The sequence below is a fragment of the Gekko japonicus genome, unplaced genomic scaffold (assembly GCF_001447785.1).
Source record: "Gekko japonicus isolate JY-2015 unplaced genomic scaffold, Gekko_japonicus_V1.1 scaffold3695, whole genome shotgun sequence".
NCBI lineage: Eukaryota > Metazoa > Chordata > Lepidosauria > Squamata > Gekkonidae > Gekko > Gekko japonicus.
Genome location: NW_015160335.1, coordinates 45,709 through 65,596, shown reverse-complemented (window position 1 = coordinate 65,596; position 19,888 = coordinate 45,709). Strand labels below are relative to the sequence as shown.

Sequence of the window (19,888 nt, the reverse complement as noted above, 5' to 3'; positions counted from 1 at the left end):
CCTTGTTAGCACGAAATGGATTGGATGGATCCTATTGCTCTGTTGTTCCTACTTGCCCTCACACTTGCATTCCTTTGGAAAAGGAGTGATTTCTGGAAGAGCAGTGGCAAAAATCTCCCACCAGGACCACGCTCATTACCACTCATTGGAAACCTCCACCTCTTGGATCTGAAGAAGCCTTATGGAACCATGTTAAAGGTAACCTTCTTGTTCTTTTTTGTTCTCGATCCCTGCCTTGTGCCGATCTCGTAGGGCATTAATGTGAAGACAAATACGCCACGTAACTTGCTCGTGCACTGATAAAATGTACTTGATATCTTAGTACATCAGAAGTGATTATGGCTGTAACTGCACTCTGTTTCACTAAACCACTGCAGTGCCAGGAACAAATTCACTGACCTCTGCCAAGTTAAACCAAACCAAACATCCCTCAAACCCCCTTCCCCCAGAATTTAGAAGATAAACAATCTGATCTAGTCCTGGAGAATCCATAATCCAGTTGAAAAGGACATCGTATTTTATTTCTGTTCTAACAGAACATAATGAAAATTGAGTTGGGGGACAGGACCCCGTCAATAATAATGAAAACGTAGAAAGTTGGAATCAAAGCTATGTTCAAAGTACATCATGCACCAGTTAATCATCTAGGAATCTCATTCAGGTCTATCCTGAGGGGATTTTTAGGATTACACTGATTGGGGCCAGTGTTCCCTCTAAGATGAGTTGGTGTGTGCTAGCTCACAGTTTTTTAGCCTCTGGCCCACTCATTTTTGTCTTAGCTCAGGAAGGATAGCTCCAGATCAAACTAATTTATGCAGTAGCCAAATCACCTGCTCACAACTTTAATGCTAGTAGCTCACAAGGTACAATTTTTGCTCACAGGGCTCTATAGCTTAGAGGGAACATTGATTGGGGCTGAAATTCAATTTTCACTTGAGGAGTGATTTGGGAGGCAGGGAAAGCTGTTAAGTTTATTATGCCAACAACCTCCTACCAGTTAAGGGAGAAGAAAGGTAGTGGTGGAAAGTGCCCTCAAGTCACAGCCGGTGTTTCCAGATGTTAGCATAGCTATAGATGGGGAAAGTCTCATGTTTGGATGCTGCTTTGCATTTTTTTTAAAAAAACTTCCCTACAGGTAGAAAACTTGCATCTCAGGGGGAAATGGTTCATCTTAGGTTAAGATGCATTGGATTGTAGTCTTGGTTCTCTGGATTCTGTGTAAACCATATCTGCAGGATGATTGCTTCCTTTGGAAAAGAGCTGTGCTGGATGTATTGAACTGGACACGTCACAGGACTGTAGCGACGGTGAAGCAGGATGGGGCCACGCCCCCTAAATTACGAGCCATGCCCTGCAAGTCAGGTTGCCAGAGAGCAGTATTTTTTAATACTCCTCAGTGAGGAGGGAGCCGCAATGTGAAAAGTACCGGGGAGGAGCTTGCCTTGCCAACCACGAGGTGGGATCGAGGGCTGCCGTCACTTGCGGAGAAACCCAATCTCCTCCACCAGGTCTTAGCTTCCCATACCTTCTCCGCAACAGTTAAAGACTGACTGATTGACTGGGTGGTGGGGCCACTTCCAGCCATGAGGGGTCCCCTCCTCCCCCCAACACCACCACCACATGTGGGGGGAGATCCGGCTGTTCCTCTTGAGGCAACCGTAACGAAGGAGAGCAATGGCCCATGGCTGCCGATGCCACCGGAAACTTCAGTCCTCTCAGCCACACAGCATCCACTCAGGCACCAGGGGGCCTGTTGTGAAATGCATGACACATGTCTCTAGCCTTCGAAGAACAAAGGGGACCCAACAGATATTATTTACCTTGACTTCCAGAAAGCTGTTGATAAAGTTCCTCATCAAAGGCTCCTAAGTAAGCTTAATGGTCATGGGATAAAAGGACAAATCAACTTGTAGATCAAAAACTGGCTAATTAATAGGAAACAGAGTGAGTATAAATGGGCAATTTTCACAGTGGAGGGTGGTAAGCAGTGGTGTACCGCAGGGCTCAGTACTGGGTCTGATGCTTTTTAACTTGTTCATTAATGGTTTGGAGTTGGAAGTAAGCAGTGAAGTGGCTAAATTTGTGGATGACAAGAAATTGTTCAGAGCGGTAAGGGATTTGTTGATAGTGGATTCCATCTCCAAATAGGGATATTTGGCCAGAGGGGTCTCACTGTCCCTCTAAAAAGGCAGTGACAATTCCATGAGTGGTGACAGCAAACTTAAGGAGTGAGATACACTCATAGGACGAGGGTGGGAGGCAAACAAATGAGTTGTAAACTGGAGCCCTTTTTGCCATGGTAGGCAACCAAGCTTGGTTCAGACAAAGGAACGAAATCCTTTGCAGGCCTTTGTAAGGAACTCATTGGGGCCAGTCCTGACTAGGATTGCCAGCTCCAGGTAGGGAGATTCCTGGAGATTTTCTGGTAGAGTCTATGGAAGCCAGGGTTTGGGGAGGGGAGAGGCCTCAGCTGAACAGAATGCCATACAGCCCACCTTCCAAAGCAGTTATTTTATCTTGGGGGGGGGAGCAATCTGTTGTCTGGAGTTAAGTTGTGATACCTGGTGATCTTCAGGCTCCACCTGGAGGTTGGCTGCCCTAGGCATAACAGTCAGTGCTTCAGAGCAGGGTCTGCTAGATCCAGGTTCTTGTGGTAGAAGCTGAGTGGGTGATTTTGGACCAGTCACAGACTTTCAGCCTAACCTACCTCACAGGGTTGTTGTGCAAGTCAAAAGGAGGAGAGAAGAATGATGTAACCTGCTTTGGTTCCCATTGCAGAGAAAGACTACTTTTCCTCGTTGCCAATCTCTAGATGAGGGCTGGCGATCACTCAGAGTTACAACTACTCTCCAGATGGCAGAGATCAGTTCCCCTGGAGAAAATGGTGAACTCTTTGGCAGTCAGGGCTTCAGAGCATGGAAAATGGTGGACTCTGTGGCGGTCAGGGCTTCAGATCACGGAAGAGGCTGCAGGTGTGTGTGTGAGGGAAATGGAAAGCTGAAGAGTGAGGGGGAAATAAAGGTAGGTTGATGATTGGCAGGGAAGGATATTGGATTGCCAACTCCAGGTGGGAAATTCCTGGAGATTTGAGGGATGGAACCTGGAGAGGGTGAGGTTTGAGGAGGGGTGGGACCTCAGACAGTTACAATGCCATAGACTCCACCCTCCCAACCAGCCATTCCGTCCTGGGGAACCACTGTTGCCAATCTCAGGAGAGGGGTGGAAATCACTGAGAATTACCACTGATCTCCAGGAGGAAGGGGGGAGGAGATGGAAAGCTGAAATCAGAGGTGCAGATAATAGCAAGCTGATGCTTGGCTGGGAAGGAGATAGGGTTGCCAACTCCAGGTTGGGAAATTCATGGAGATTTGAGGGGTGGAGCCTGGAGAGGGTAAGCTTTGAGGAGGGGTGGGACCCCAGTCAATGCCACCCTCCGAACCAGCCATTTCTTCCTGAGTAACAATTGTTGCCAGTCTCCAGGTGAGGGCTGGAGATCACTGAAAATTACAACTGCTCTTAAGGTACCGGAGATCAGTTCCTCTGGAGAAAATGGTGGACTCTGTGTCATTATACCCTGCTGACGTCACCACAGGACATTGACGCTGAGTGCCAAAGGCCTTGGCACTCTCCCAGAGCCTCATTCTAGAGCTTGTTGTATTTATTTCCACAATGGGCCTTATTCCTAGTTAATATATAAAAGCCAAGCCATGCTGGCGACGACTCACCTACTCTCCAATTGGCCACTGGGCAAGCTGCCTTTGTGTCCTATTGGCTTATCCCACCAGCTCCTCCATTCTTACACCCCCCACTTTTGACACATTGCACCTTGTGAGTTGTAATTCTCAGCTGCCCTTACTGCAACCATAGCAAAGGGAATTAGAACTACAACTCCCAAGTTGGGAGTCACAAGAGGCCATGGGGCATTAGCAGGAAGTGTTAATCAGTTAAACTGTTAAACAGAGGTTGGGGGGGAAAGGAAGGCCTGGACATCTCCCTCAATTACAATTGATCTCCAGACTACAGAGATCAGTCCCTATGGAGAAAATGGTTGCTTTGGAGGGCTAGCTCTATGGCAGTATTCCCCAGTGAAGTCCTTCAACAAACCTTGCCCTCCCATAAATATTGCCTAGTTCCAGGCAGCACCTGGAGGTCTCTGTCTATTACAACTGACCTCCAGATGACCAAGATCAGTTCTCCTAGAGAAAATTGCTACTTTGGGCAGTAGACTCTATGGCATTATACCCTGCTGTGGTCCCTCCCCATATAAGCCAACCTCGGGCAGCATCTGGAGATCTCCAGCGATTACAACTGATCTCCAGATGACCAAGATCAGTTCTTCTGGAGAAAATGGCTGCGTTGGGCAGTGGACTCTATGGCATTATATTCTGCTGATATATTATATCCCTCCCCACCCCAAACCCTGCACTCCCCATGCTCTACCCCTCAAATCTACAGGTATTTCCCAATCCAGAGTTGGCAAGCCCGTAACTGGCTATGAAACCACTCCCCAGACACTTGCAACCCAGAAAACCTGGCATAGGAGTTTTTCTACCTTAGCTGCCACTGCATAGCCCCAAATCAACATAGGGGTGGAGGGAACCATACATGTCCCAGGGCTATTTTTGGGCAGGAACGCACAGGAACGGAGTTCCGGCTGGCTCCTGAGTTGGCCACACCCAGCAGGAACTCATTAGCATAATAGGCCACACCCAACAGCAGAAACTCATTAGGATTGGCTACAGTAGGGGTGTGTGGCCTAACATGCAAAGGAGTCCCTGCTACAAAAAAAAAAGGCCCTGGGTTTTGACAACAAACAAGGTAAACAGAATAAGAAGCAAAGGGTGGGTGTGGCTGGATAACCACACTTCTGGCAACACGGGGCTGCGGCCTAATATGCTAATGAGCTGTGGTGTCAGGGTGTGGCCTAATATGCTAATGGGTTTCATCTGTTCGGTGTGGCCTATTATGCTAATGAGTTCCTGCTGGGCTTTTTCTACAAAAAGAGCCCTGCATGTCACCATGTGGCTCTTCTGCCATACTACCCACTTGGGGCAGCAAAATGACTTGAGACAGCCCTGCCTTATAGCTAAATAGAAGGAAATAAATAAGGCTCACCTCCCTCCGTTTCCCCCTTCCCTCCATCATCCCGCCAGCCACAGCAGGGACACTCACCTGGAGCCTCTTTCTAGAACTCATTGTATTTCTTCCCACAATGGCCTTTACTCCTAGTGAATAAATGAAAGGAAATGAAATAAACTCTTCTGCACTTGGAAAACTAGATTTAAGGAAGAAGCAATCCAACTTAGTTTTTTTCCCTGGCATGCTTGTTTTTTTCTGCGTACTGTGTGCAAAGGTCTCTGCTCAAATGGTTGATGTGGTGTTATGCTTCTCAAAGGGGGGGGGGAAGCTGAAAGAGTTCAAGAGAAACTGGCTTGAACCAGAACAGCTGTGGCAAAACATGCACAACACTTAATATATGTTTACATTTTATGACTTCTCCCCTAGAGACCCTATCAGGAACCAGGGATGCCAGCCTCCAGGCGGGACCTGGGGATCTCCCAAAATTACAGATCGTCTCCATAGTACGGAGATCAGTTCCCCTGGATAAAATGGACGCTTTGGAGGGTGGACTCTGTGGCACCGTACCCCACTGAAGTCCCTGTCCTCCTCAGCTCCACCCCCAAAATCAGTAAGACGCAGGGAGGGAAAAAACAAACATGGCCCAAAAACTGGAATCAAGAACCAAAAGGTTTTTTAACGGTCTTTCTAATAAATACCTGTATTTTTGTATATTATAACTAGGTTTTTAATATTGGCCCTTCATTAGACTTTCTTCTCACCCTTTTGGTTCTTGATTCCACCCCCAACATCTCCAGGAGTTTCCCAACCTGGATCTGGTAATCTTACCACCCGTCCCCTGCTGGGGGCTAGGAAGAACCTGGCAGCTCTATCAGGGACACAGTGGTTTTGTTTTTCAAAGCTATAAAGTAGCTGTATAAAGAAAACTTAGCCTATTGTTACTAATAATAATAATAATAATAATAATAATAATAATAATAATAATAATAATAATAATAATAATAATAATAATATACTTTATTGTCATTGTACACAGTACAACGAAATTAAAGGTGCAATCATTTCAGTGATCTACAGCCATACACATATCCACTCACACAACCATTCACAACCATCCCATAACTCCCTTAAGGTTCACATTGCAACCTAAACCACCAATGTCACCCAAATTCCAACTTCATACAGCATTTAAAGCAATAATAGCTCTCGAATAAAAACTGTTTTTTAATCTGTTTGTCCTTGTTTTAATTGTCCTATATCTTCTACCCGAAGGCAGCAGTTCAAACAAGGAGTGTTCAGGATGTGACAAATCCTGCAGAATGTTCTTTGCTTTTTTCAAGCATCGAGAACTATACAATTCCTCCAGGAACGGGAGAGGGCAGCCAATAATCTTCTGGGCTGTGATGATAACTCTCTGGAGTGCTTTCCTCTCCACAGCCGTACAGCTGGCAAACCAGGCACAGACGCAGTATGTTAAAATGCTCTCTATTGAGCAACGATAGAAGGACATCAGTATTTTCTCACTCAAGTTATTTTTCTTTAAAAGTCTCTGTTGAATTCCTACCTGCTGCACAACCATTTACCGCCCCCCCTCCAAAAAAATTCCTGGGTGTATTTGTACGTATTAAACGGCGGGGGGGGGGGGGAAGTGTGGTCTCCCAGTGCTTAGCGTACCACTCTAGGACTGAATAGATCCTAGGGTAGGCAAATGCTGTGAGAAGACTGCTGTGTCCCTTTAACAGAGGCTGAATATGATCTTGTTTAGTAAAGGTAAAGGTTCCCTTGCTCGAAAGCCAGTCGAATCCGACTCTAGGGTTGCGGTGCTCATCTCCGTTTCAAAGCCGAAGAGCCAGCGCTGTCCGAAGATGTTTCTGTGGTCATGTGGCCAGCATGACTAACCAAGGAGCACAGAACACTGTTAACTTCCCACTGAAGTGGTACCTATTTATCTACATGCAATTTCTTGCTTTCGAACTGCTAGGTTGGCAGGAGCTGGAACTGGAGCTCACTCCGTCATGTGGCACACTCGGGTCTCGAACTGCTGAACTACCGACCTTCCACAGCCTGCAGTTCAGCATCTTAACCACTTGAGCCACCGCAGCTCCATGATCTTGTTTACCTCCACGCAATTAAAAGCCTCAACAGCCAAATTTACACACACAAACTCCACTCCAAACTCTCCAGGAATTTCCCAACCTGGAATTGGCAACTCTAGCCGCTATTAAAGAAACATTTCTGGCATTTTTCTTGCGTGTGTGCGTGCATATATATTAGTTCAACAAATTTTTACCAAACGGTGTCTAATATTTTCGTTGACACCATCTGGCGACCAGTGTTCCCTCTAAGCTGTGGAGTCTTGTGAGCAAAAATTCTACTTTGTGAGCTGCTGGCATTAAAGTTGTGAGCGAGCGATTTGGCTGCTGCATAAGTTAGTTTGCTCTGGAGCCCTCCCTTCCTGAGCTCAGACAAAAAGGTGTGAGCCGCAGGCTAAAAAACTGTGAGCTAGCTCACACTAACTCAGCTTAGAGGGAACACTGCTGGCGACCCTATCTGGATGATCGGAAGTATGCTTCTCATTTACCTTCCCTTGCATTTCAGTTATCGAAGCAGTACGGCCCCGTCTTCACCCTCCAACTGGGATTCCAGAAAATGGTCGTCTTGTCAGGCTACAAGACTGTAAAAGAGGCTTTGGTGAACCAGGGAGATGCCTTTGTGGACAGGCCCAGGATCCCAATGTTTGAAGAGGCTGAACGTGGCCACGGTGAGGTCATTCTTTCTGAAGAGTAGCTGGTCTTGCTTACTTATGTAGAACTTACAGCCATGGAGAGTCTGTGCCAAACATGACCCTGGGAGAGATGCAAACTGGAGTTTTCCTGTGTATAGAACTGGTCTGGCTTAAACTGGTCTGATACAAGCACTTTTCCCCTCCCAAAGGGCAAAGAAGAACCCCAAGAAACTGAGATCATGGACACAGCACAGGGGAAAGGGTTAAAAAACAGAGGCACAAACAACAGTGGCCGTGGATGCATACCTTCATCGTATGAGGACTTCCCCCATGCAGCTCGTTCACTTTCCCCATATGGCGAAACATTCCGAATATTTTTCTTTTTGCCTTCAGCAGTGCCCTGACAGTTCAAAGCCAGTTGCCCAGGCTAACCAGATCTTGTCAGATCTTGGAAGCTAAGCAGGGTTGGTCCTGGTTGGTACTTGGATGAGGGACCACTGAGGCACTCAAGGGTTGCTACACAGAGGCAGGGAACGGTAAAGCACCTCTGCTTGTCTCTTGTCTTCAAAACATATCTAAGGGACCGCCTCTTCCCGTATAGGCCTCGAAGAGCTTTACGCTCTAGGAATCAACATCTCCTGGTGGTCCCTGGACCAAAAGATGTCCGTTTAGCCTCGAACCAGGGCCAGGGCCTTTTCTGCCCTGGCCCCCACCTGATGGAACATGCTCCCCAATGAGATCAGGGCCCTGTGGGATCTTACTCAGTTCTGCTGGGCCTGCAAGATGGAGCTGTTCCGCCAGGCTTTTGGCTGAGGCAGCGGGCGTCCCAGAGGTCATTTGGGGGGGGATCATGGGGGAACGCAGTTCCCCCGGGTGAGGTGCGGGGGGCGGGGCACATGATGAAGCCCCGCCCCCTGCTTCTGGCCGCCCCACTTCCAGCCCTCATTCAGCCAGGAGGAGGCAGAAGAAGAGGGAGGGTAAGTTGCTTCCTCCTCGCCTCTCCCCACCCCTGCCTGCCTGGGGCCAGGGAGGGCCTTGGCGGGGCTTTCTCGCACTCCCGCCGGCCTTGCAGGTCCACCGCCAGGCCCCTGATGTCAGGGGGTGTGGCATATGCTAATGAGTTATGCTAATGAGTTCCCCTAGCTCTTTTTCTACGAAACGACCCCTGGGGCGTCCACATACCCCCCCCCCCCCGAGGTTGCTGTCTCCGACCTACTGACCACCCATCTACCAGTAACCGTCCATATCCATCAATACTAACGGGTCAGAATTTGCACCAGCAGCTATAACTACTGATTTTAACCAGCCAGATGCTGCTGGAAACTCGAGCCTCGCTTCTGACCATCAAATTCTGACTGCGCCTTCTGTTTAATCCTGACCCGAATTCCTTTACCTTTTTAATGCTGACAGATCATTATGAACCTAATTGGCTGAAATTAGTTCAAAAAAAAAATTAGGTCCTTAGGAATACATCTAGACCCGCTTTACTTATCATCTGCCTCCACAATATTTTAAACAATTAAATGCAGGCTTCTAGATATTCAGTTTCAGCGCCTGACTGAGGCAGCCAGGAAAACCTGTTCCCCAGTTCATCTGGGATTATCCCAGACACTGGGCCAGACATCTACTTATTTTTGTTCTCTAACTGATCACCATCAAAGAAGGGCATTTATGGCCTGTCCATACGAGCCCATTTGGGCCGGGAGCGGGACGGAACGGCGGCGGAGCAAACGGGCACAATCCCACCTCAACATCTGGGGAGCGTACCGTCTCCGTCCCTGTTCCGTCCCAAACGGCGATACCGCGCTGTAAAAAAGAACCACCTACCTAGGTGGTTGTATCCCTTCCAGCGCCGCAAGCCGGGCCGTGGGATCGGGCATGCGCAGTTCGGCAGCCTCCCCCTCCCATCGGACTTTCCTCCCCGGCAGGAGCGATGCGCCGCAGCAGAGGGGATCCGTGGGATCCCGCCGCGGCGTCTCAAATTCGGGGCGGCTCTGATTAGCCGCGCTGCAGCCGTCCCATGTGGCAGCAGCCTATGTTAGCCAGATTTAAGGTATTGCCATCTGGAAGATGCCAAAAAATCCCCTATGAACTTAGGCAATGCCCCTGCGGCCAGGGTACTATCGAATCTGTTTCCCATATTCTTTTAAATTGTCCATTTTATATTAAGATTCAAGGAAAATTTCTTTTTACCTGGTGTGGTCTTAATGAGAGTATCAAGGTCCAGTTGCTACTCTCTGGGCAAAACGCTTCTATGACTTTTAATGTTGCTTGCTTTCTTCAACATGTAATTCGAACCAGGTAAACTATTAATTGATCACTTTATTTATTGATTGATTGATTCAAATTTATAGCCCGCCCTCCCCGCGAGCGGGCTCAGGGCGGCTCACAAATGGGCAACATATTCCCGTAGTTAAAACAATACAAACAAGATAAGAACAACATTTACAACAACATAAAGTGCTCTAGATGTTACAAAAAGATGTTACAAAAAGATCTTCTTTCACAAGATGGTATCCCGGTATTCTTTTTTGTTGGCTGTTCGACACCCATACCTTTGATGTATTCCTAAACTTTAATGTTATCTTATCTCTTACATGCCAATGAAGGTTTGTCTGTCTGTCTACTGATTTTAAATGCTTATAACGTAATGTTTTATTGTGTTTTAAACCTTATTGTATTCTTTGAGATGATGTGACCAGCCCTGAGCCCGCTCACGAGATGGGCGGGACGCGAATATGGAAAATAAAATAAATAAAACCCTATGAGGTTGCCATAAGATGCCTGTGACTGAATGATACTTCACTCACTCACACACACACACACACACAGAGAGAGAGCACAATCTCCCATCCCTGAGTAATGAATAGGGAGGCTGGTTGCAGGGAGAGAGAAAAGGAAGGGGGAGACGAATTGAAGTTCATGGCATGGGAAGGGGGACATTCAGTCTAGCCCTGGTCCTGCACAGCCAGCAAGAACAGAGTAGATGGGGTGAAGCTGAAGATATCTAAGATGTTGTTGTAATTCTGGGAGATCTTCTTGGCAGCCTTAGTGGGGTGACCTAGAAACATGCCTGGTTATATGGCTATGAGCTGGCTCAGTTCTCAGGGACAAAGAGTGGCACCCAGTAAACTTTTTATTTCTTCCCTGTATTTCTTTCTCTCTCTTTTTTGCGTTTTGTGTGCTTGTGTGTGTCTGGGCCTGGAAGTCATGGTGACCCCTGGTGACTCCCACAGGGGCACAGAGGACGTTCAGAGAAGTGGCTTGATAGCCTGCCTCTGCCACCTAGCCCTGGTATTCTTTGGAGGTATCCCATCCAAATATTTGCCAGGGTCAGCCCCGCTTCGCTTCCGAGATCTGATGAGATCGGGCTTGTCTGGGCTATCCAGGTCAGGGCTTTCTATCCTGTATTTCTCTCCTGCATTTGCTCAGTGTTGAAAATGCTTTGCAACTAATCAAGGAACTTATGTCTCTCCTGCCTTCCATTCCCAGTATTAGTCCCCATTAGTAGGTGAATGTTTTAGCTTCTCCAACCAGGCTGAAGGGTCTTCTATGGTCCAAGAGCCAAACCGTGAGGAACCAATGCCTGTTCTGCATCTCAATATACCTGATTTTTGTTTCTCTCCAGGTATCGTGTTTTCTAATGGTGAGAACTGGAAAGTGATGAGGCGGTTTGCGATAACCACGTTGAGGGACTACGGAATGGGCAAGAAGACCATAGAAGACAGAATTGTTGAGGAGTGCAGTTTCCTAATACAGAAGTTTGAATCTTTTGAAGGCGAGTTTTGTGTAGTGGAGCAAACAACAACCAGTTCCGTTTAGTTGAAGAGCTCTTTATGAACAGTAACTGTAGGACAGGTAACTTGGCTGCTGGAGTAAGAAGTAACGATACTTAACTAAGCTGTTTCTAGCGCTCTAGGCCAGGGTTGTCTGGGCCTGGTTCTGCAGCTGCTTTGTTGGTCCATTCCTGCAGCTGCTAACAGGGAGATGGCAAAGAGAAGCGCTGAGATCTTGTATACTGGAAGGATCTGTCCCTGCTCCCTTGGCGAGGTGGAAACACTGGGACACATTTTTAATCCGCTGTCCTTTTTGTAAAGAAATTAGCGATAAGACAATCCTTCCTTTTTCGGAAAGGACTAGCCGTGCTGACGGATCAGGCTTGTCTCGAGAAACTATTGACTGATGAAATCCCAGCCATTACTGAGCTAACAGCTATGTTCTCTATGCCCAAGCGATCAAAGTGCGCAGCAAACGATAGACCGGTTCAGTAGGAATTATCCTTCCCTGTTTTGATTATATATATTTTAGAATAATATATATTTTTTTAATTTCTGAAATATGATGGTAGGAAGAGCGCTGGCTCTTCGGCTTTGAAACGGAGATGAGCACCGCAAGCCTAGAGTCGGATTCGACTGGCTTTCGAGCAAGGGAACCTTTACCTTTACCTTTATATATTTTATCTATGAAATATGATGATTTGTATATCCTAATGATGTTATTTTTTTTCTTTTAAACCGTTATCTTTTTATATTATCTTTTTATATTGTACTATGTTTGAATAAGGAGCTGCGGTGGCTCAAGTGGTTAAGACGCTGAACTGCAGGCTGTGGAAGGCCAGTAGTTCAGCAGTTCGAGACCTGAGTTGCCGCATGATGGAGTGAGCTCCCATCTCTAGTTCCAGCTCCTGCCAACCTAGCAGTTCGAAAGCAAGAAATTGCAAGTAGATAAATAGGTACCACTTCGGTGGGAAGGTAACAGCGTTCCGCGCGCCTTGGTGTTTAGTCATGCCGGCCACATGACCACGGAAACGTCTTCGGACAGTGCTGGCTCTTCGGCTTTGAAACTGAGATGAGCACCGCAACCCTAGAGTCGGACTCGACTGGCTTTTGAGCAAGGGAAACCTTTACCTTTACCTTTACCTATGTTTGAATATGGCCGTTGACCCTAATAAACGAACTAATGGATGGTGGACATTCCAGCATACAGTTAAGGAGATAAGGTTCCTATTTGCTTAACTGCCTTTCTCTATATATTTTGCCACGAAAAGACTAATGAATTTAATTTATGAGATTCTTCATCGGTGGGAGCTTGGTTTGTTTGACTTACTGGGCTTTCTGCCCAGAAGTGTTCTCATGAATAGGAGGAATTCACATTGGCCTAATGACTCAACTGTGTAACTTAATTTGACTGATGGCCCAGGGCTCTTTTTGTAGAAAAAGCCCAGCAGGAACTCATTAGCATAATAGGCCACACCCAACAGCAGATATGCATTAGCATATTAGGCCACACTCCTAATAGTGCTGCTCATTAGCATATTAGACCACACCCCATGCCTTCCCTTGGCTTGCCCGGGCAAGCCCTCCCTTGAAGGGAAGGGAAGACAGTTTAAACTGCCTTCCCTTGGCTTGCCCGGGCTAGGGCTGCCAAGTGGGGGCGGGGGACGGGGAAACCCCCGCTTTGGAGGCCCGATTTCTGCCGCGGCGGAAACGGGCCCCGGGGGGGACTCTGCCCCCGAAGCTGCGTCAAAGTTGCTTACGTTGGGGCCGTGGCCCAGATCGTCGGGGGGGGGAACCATATGGGCCATGTCCCCAACGTGAGCGACGTAGCACGTCACTTCCTGTGATGTGCTGGCAGCGCGCGCGTGCTTCACACATGCACGCGCGTCCTATGAGAGCTCCCGGAGCCCGGCAAGGCTCCCCCACTGCCAAGGGTAAGTACACTTGGCAACCCTAGCCTAGGCACCCTGCGGCTGTGGGAAGACCGGGCAAGTCAGCCCTCGGACAGGCCGCGGAAAGCATGCGGAGGAATCTAATTTAAATGCCTCCCCGATCCTTCCAGGGGCCCCCGGGGCCCCCACCTTGGAGTCACCAGGGGGGTCGCTCTCCAGGCCTTCCCTCTGTAGCCACGCACACAGAGGTTTTGGCTGTAGTGGGCATGGCCAACTCTGAAGCCAGCCGGACTTCCACTCCTGTGCCTAAAAATAGCCCTAACTGATGCAGATAAGAAACTAAGGCCCCGGTCACACGGGCAGGAAACGGCAGAGGAGAAGCGTGGCTGTTTGCCCTGGGGCAAACTACTGCGCAGTTACGTGATCAGACCTCCTGTGGAGGTCCTGGGGAGGTACTGTGGAGGTTCCATGGCAAGGGAGAGGTGCCGATCACAGGACAAGCCGGCGCACAACGAAGAAGCGCGCGCCGCGGCAAACTGTTTTTTATTTTTGTGTACATGACAAATGTGCATGCTCCGTTGGGTGCGCATGCGCATCCACAGAGACTTGGACAAAAAAAACCCACCTTATTTGCAAGGGGACATGGGCAGGCGCCGGATGCCACCGGAAACGCGATCAGACGCCCGCCCTTGCCCCGCAGTTTCCGGAAACTAGTACCTCCAAGGTACTAGTTTTTTGCCACGCAGTTTCGGCTGGAAGCCTCGGTTGAGCCACGGGAGTGCTACGCTTCCCAGATGTGCTGGTGAGATCGCGCCCGGACACTCCGGCTGTTTTCCGTCTCACTTGTGTGGCTTCTGTTACGTGTGACGGCAGCCTATGTTGAGTTCCTCCTACTTTGCTGCTTGCTCTGAGGCCTACTTGGGATAGCCTCTTCAAGAGGCAGTACACAACAGTGAGGTGGCTTTTTGTCTTTGCATTTGGGAGGTGCCAAAATACCCGAGCCGTACTTTGAAGTGGTCCAGTCTAGAATTCCCCCTCTGCACACTGCAGAGCATACGGTGTACCCATACAATGATGATAAATACTAGCCAAGCATATGCGAGCTAGTGCATGAGGCACCAGTGATACCGAGGTTAATTCCATAACATGATATTTTCACTGTAATATTTGTTCTATAGGGAAACCATTTGAGGCTACCACCTTCATGAATGCCGCTGTTGCCAATATTATAGCATCCATATTACTCGGCAAGCGATATGAATTCGAAGATCCCACATTTATAAGATTATTGAACTTGGTCAATGAAGAGATCCGGGTCTTGGGAAGTCCTTCCGTCTTGGTAAACTATTTCAAATTTGGTTTTAAAGTGTTGAAATACCAGTACAAACAGTACAGGCAGGACTACGTACACATTCATGCCTTTAAAGATCCTTATGCACAAACTCAGGACTTCATAGCAGAGACAAAACTTGTTCTGAGAAACCTGCAATTGATTTGAAATGTTTTGAAAAATATAGGAAACAGCCCTTTCGCTTTAAGTGCGGCCAGGGCCTCAGGCAACCCTTGTGGCTGCTTGAAACAGAAGTGGGAGAAAGATTTTAAAAGATGTTAATGTCGCACACAGGGTGATGTCACTTGTGGTTTTGCCTGGAAGTGACGTCATAGCACGTGCAATGCTAGCAAACCCCCCCCCATGTCCCTGTTCCTAGTCTGCCACTGGTTACACAACCTGGTAACCCTAACCACTACAATGCTTGGAAACCAGCGGGAGGGTTTGGGGGGAAACTGCATCATGGGAGATTTTCATAGGATCATAGAGTTGGAAGGGGCCATACAAACCATCTAGTCCAACCCCCTGCCCAATGCAGGACCAGCCTAAAGCATCTCTTTTCAAAACACCTTTGAGATTTCTGCCTCAGCAGTAGGATTTGGGGATTTCTTGATCTTTCTCCCCCCTCATATTTTATTCTTTTAGCTGTACAACATGTTTCCTGCTCTGGGCTTTCTTTCTGGTGGCCGCAAGACTGTCCTTAAGAACTCAAAGGAATTGCGTGACTTCATACAGGCCACCTTTGTAGAACACCTCAAAGAACTGGATGTGAACGATCAGAGGAGCTTTATCGATGCTTTTCTAATCCAACAGCAAGAGGTAAACATGCCGATAATCACAGGTGAACTTCTCTCACCCATTGATTTAAAGTCTCTTTGCGTGTGAATGCCAGGTGCTTGGGGGAAGGGGGAGCCACCCATCAACCTAACTGGGATTATCACAAGAAAACCACCAATAAAATATGCAGTGCAAACATTATTCTGCGTTCTCCCATTCCCCAGTTGTCTTTCCCCTTATGTCCCTGCAACAAAAAGGGGACACTAACTTAAAAAAAAACCCCGAAATACTGAGAATTCAGAAAATGGAATAAATTGCACCTTTCCTGGGTGGACAGAATAATAATGGGTAATCTCTCATGGTAAGTGCACACACTTTCCAAATTGTTCTGGTAACAAATATCCATGTCTTACTGTGTAAACATTTAGCAATTGCACATCACGTGAGAAAGCAACATCTGGTTAAAAGAAAATCTTTTTTCATTCACTTATTTCTGGATGTGTGTTGTTTTACAATAGTAATATTGACCACTGAGGAAGTCCCTAAGGGGCCAAAATGAATATGGTCTACTGGTCATAAGATATACCCATCAATTGTATACGTGAAACTAACAGCTCTGTATGTAAAAAAGTTTTAAGAGTCTGATATCTGGATAATTTATTTTAACTTATTTTAGCTTTTACTAATGTAGACCCCATAATAAATATTTGTAATAACTTATTTTGTTAGCTTGACCTTCATGTATCACAGTGATATCTTCGGTTGAGCCCAATCCCCTTTTCACATTTTTTGTTACTTTTCTATCGACCAAGCACTCCCTCTGGATATGACTTGGCTTGTAACAATTAAAGAAGAAAAGAAGAGATTAGATTTATACCCTGCCCTTCCCCAACCAAAGTCTCAGAGTGGCTTACAATCTCCTTTCCCTTCCCCTCCCCACAACAGACACCCTGTGAGGTAGGTGGGGCTGAGAGAGCCAGTTTGGTGTAGTGGTTAAGTGTGCGGACTCTAATCTGGGAGAACTGGGCTTGATTCCCCACTCCTCCACTTGCACCTGCTCAGGTGACCTTGGGTCAGTCACAAGCTCTGGCACAGCTGTCCTTGATAAAGAGCAGTTCCTGTCAGAGTTTTCTCAGCCCCGCCCACCTCACAGGGTGTCTGTTGTGGGGAGGGGGAGGGAAAGGAGATTGTAAGCTGCTCTGAGACTCCAAGTGAAGGACAGGGCATAAATCCAATCTCTTCTTCTTCTTCTTCTTCTTCTCTTTTAACATAGAATTTGAGCTGAGTCATAGAGCAGATTGATTTCACTACCAGTTCACCCCAGAAATGACAGTGCACAATTGACAAGATGGCATGTGAAGGGCGGGGTATAAATCCAATCTCTTCTTCTTCTTTCAAGAACTGCTCTTTCAAGAACAGCTCAGACAGAACTATGGCTTGCTCAGGGTCATCCAGCAGCTGCAAGTGGAGAAGTGGGGAATCAAACCCGGTTCTCCCAGATTAGAGTCCGCACACTTAGCCACTACACCAAACTGGCTGGAGAAGGCAGGACACACTGTACCTGCAGGAGGAGAGCTCTCCCAGCTTGCTGCATATGGAGGAGTGGAGAATCAAACCCGCATCTCCAGATTAGAGTCCGCCACTCTTAACCACTACACCACACTGGCTCTCACGTTGTTGGCCATTTGGGGTGTGTGTGTGTGAATTAGAACAAGTTAAAGAATTTCCTTTTCTTGGAATTTTATTTGCTTTGAATTTAAACTGGGCCTTGCATCAAAAGGCTGTGAGAACCAAAATTAACCCTGTATTGGGGGTAATCCCTTTAGAATAAGAATTTAGGCAGTCATGGAACCTGTTAATTTTCCACTTCTTTACTTTCCTCAGAAAGCTGCTAAACGTTCCACGCTGTGTTGCTGGTGTAGCTTTGCATATCAAATTTAGTCAGCCGTCACTGGAATCTAGGGCATAGATACTCCCATTTAATCTATGCTTAAAGTTACTTTTTTGTGTTAATGGAAATTTGGCTTTATTGTTCTTATCACGGACAAGAAATGGCCAGTTGTTGTTTTTAACCACATAATTTATCAAGGCACTGGGGCTCGCTGAATCAGTAAATTTAATTTAAAAATGGATTAAGCAGATTGATCATAACAGTTCTATTCTTCACTCATAACAGTTCCATTCTTCGTGATTGATTAATTTGTTCTTCACAATTTTTGGGAATACCTCTCCCTGATTCTCTTCCCTCATGGCCTTTAGTCTTGCAAGAAAGAATGCCCATTCAACAATGTTTATGAGAGGCAGCTTTTTGCTTGTTCCCTACTCTAACGGGATTTGCTCTTGCTCTCTTGGTAGAATAGATACAAGTTCTCATATTTAATTGGAATGTCCTTTATATTCCAACCTAAGATGCCATTCCATTTTACGGTGGTAGGTGGGTTTCTACACTTCTATTCCAAGCAGGGTGGTCCCATTTCAGATCAAAATCCTAATATAACTTTGAATGTTACAAAATAATTTATTCCTTTTGTCTTTTGAGAAATAACTAGAGGTCGCAATTTAGCAAATTAAATTTTAGATTGTTATATTGCTCAGGGCATTAAGCCATAGAGATTTAATTGGACAAAGAAAAGGAAAGGAATCCTTTCTTCTCATCTTCTAGGAAAAGAACAAGAACCAGAGTAATGGATTTTTCCATAATGAAAACCTAAAAGCTGTTGTGTCAAACTTATTTGGTGCGGGCATGGAGACTACTTCGACTACATTGCGTTGGAGCTTGTTGCTGATGATGAAGTACCCTGAAATTCAGAGTAAGTCCTTTCTATTGCTTGGTTTCCATTATTCTAGGATATCTAGAATTCACTGCCACAGGAGGTGGTGGTGGCTACAAGCATGGATAGCTTCAAGAGGGAATTAGATAAGCATATGGAGCAGAGGTCCATCAGTGGCTATTAGCCACAAGGTATAGATAGGAACTCTCAGGCTGGGGCAAGTGATGCTCTGTCTTCTTGGTGCTTGGGGGGGGGGGATAACAGTGGGAGGGCTTCTAGTGTCCTGGCCCCACACAAGGGCTAATGGACTTGACCTGATGTGTTTTGGCCTGCATAGGCCTTCTTCAGAGGTCAAACACAGTGAGGAACATATTGGCATATGTTCCTATGTGAAACGTAATCAAAACCAACATATTGCTGTACAAGTTCATACTTTTCAATATACAATAATATAAATTTAATTGTTGTTTTTGTTTCAATAGATGAACATCATCAAGAGACCGAAGTCCCAACAAGAAGGACGAACTTTCTCGAGTTTGACTGTCCGTTTCGACTTGCGTCTTTATCAAATGTCCTATCAGATATAAAGACACTTAATTACAGGGAAATATCAACTCCAGAGGAAGTTTCCACAATACTCTCTTACAATAAAGCTCAAATTTTATACATACAGTTTATGGTGTTTTTCTTCAATTCAATATTTCCAACAATAGGTGCAAAAATTCTATAAATGTAAATATATCTCATTAGAAAATCTGACATAATAACACATTACAAATATAAATATATCTCACTGAACAACTCGTAATATACAAAACAATTTATACTATTTATACACACTATGTACTATAGTAAAAACTATTCATCTTACCAAAGATGGCTATTTGTAGCTCCCACATTCAACAAGCTACAAATAGCCATCTTTGATAAGACGAATAGTTTTTACTATAGTACATAGTGTGTATAAATAGTATAAATTGTTTTGTATATTACGAGTTGTTCAGTGAGATATATTTATATTTGTAATGTGTTATTATGTCAGATTTTCTAATGAGATATATTTACATTTATAGAATTTTTGCACCTATTGTTGGAATTATTGAATTGAAGAAAAACACCATAAACTGTATGTATAAAATTTGAGCTTTATTGTAGGAGAGTATTGTGGAAACTTCCTCTGGAGTTGATATTTCCCTGTAATTAAGTGTCTTTATATCTGATAGGACATTTGATAAAGACGCAAGTCGAAACGGACAGTCAAACTCGAGAAAGTTCGTCCTTCTTGTTGGGACTTCGGTCTCTTGATGATGTTCATCTATTGAAACAAAAACAACAATTAAATTTATATTATTGTATATTGAAAAGTATGAACTTGTACAGCAATATGTTGGTTTTGATTACGTTTCACATAGGAACATATGCCAATATGTTCCTCACTGTGTTTGACCTCTGAAGAAGGCCTATGCAGGCCAAAACACATCAGGTCAAGTCCATTAGCCCTTGTGTGGGGCCAGGACACTAGAAGCCCTCCCACTGTT

The 19,888-nt window shown here is 45.9% G+C and overlaps 1 protein-coding gene across 1 annotated transcript in view; it reads left to right on the top strand.

Annotated features, from left to right (window-relative positions):
* Nucleotides 1-15: 15 nt before the first annotated feature.
* LOC107115560 (cytochrome P450 2K4-like) overlaps nucleotides 16-19,888 on the top strand; it is a 24,275-nt gene continuing 4,402 nt past the window's right edge. The window contains exons 1-6 of the mRNA XM_015417303.1: nucleotides 16-198; nucleotides 7,678-7,840; nucleotides 11,433-11,582; nucleotides 14,651-14,811; nucleotides 15,448-15,621; nucleotides 18,242-18,389. Of these exons, the coding sequence (XP_015272789.1) occupies nucleotides 16-198; nucleotides 7,678-7,840; nucleotides 11,433-11,582; nucleotides 14,651-14,811; nucleotides 15,448-15,621; nucleotides 18,242-18,389 (979 nt within the window). The remainder of the gene's footprint in view (nucleotides 199-7,677; nucleotides 7,841-11,432; nucleotides 11,583-14,650; nucleotides 14,812-15,447; nucleotides 15,622-18,241; nucleotides 18,390-19,888) is intronic.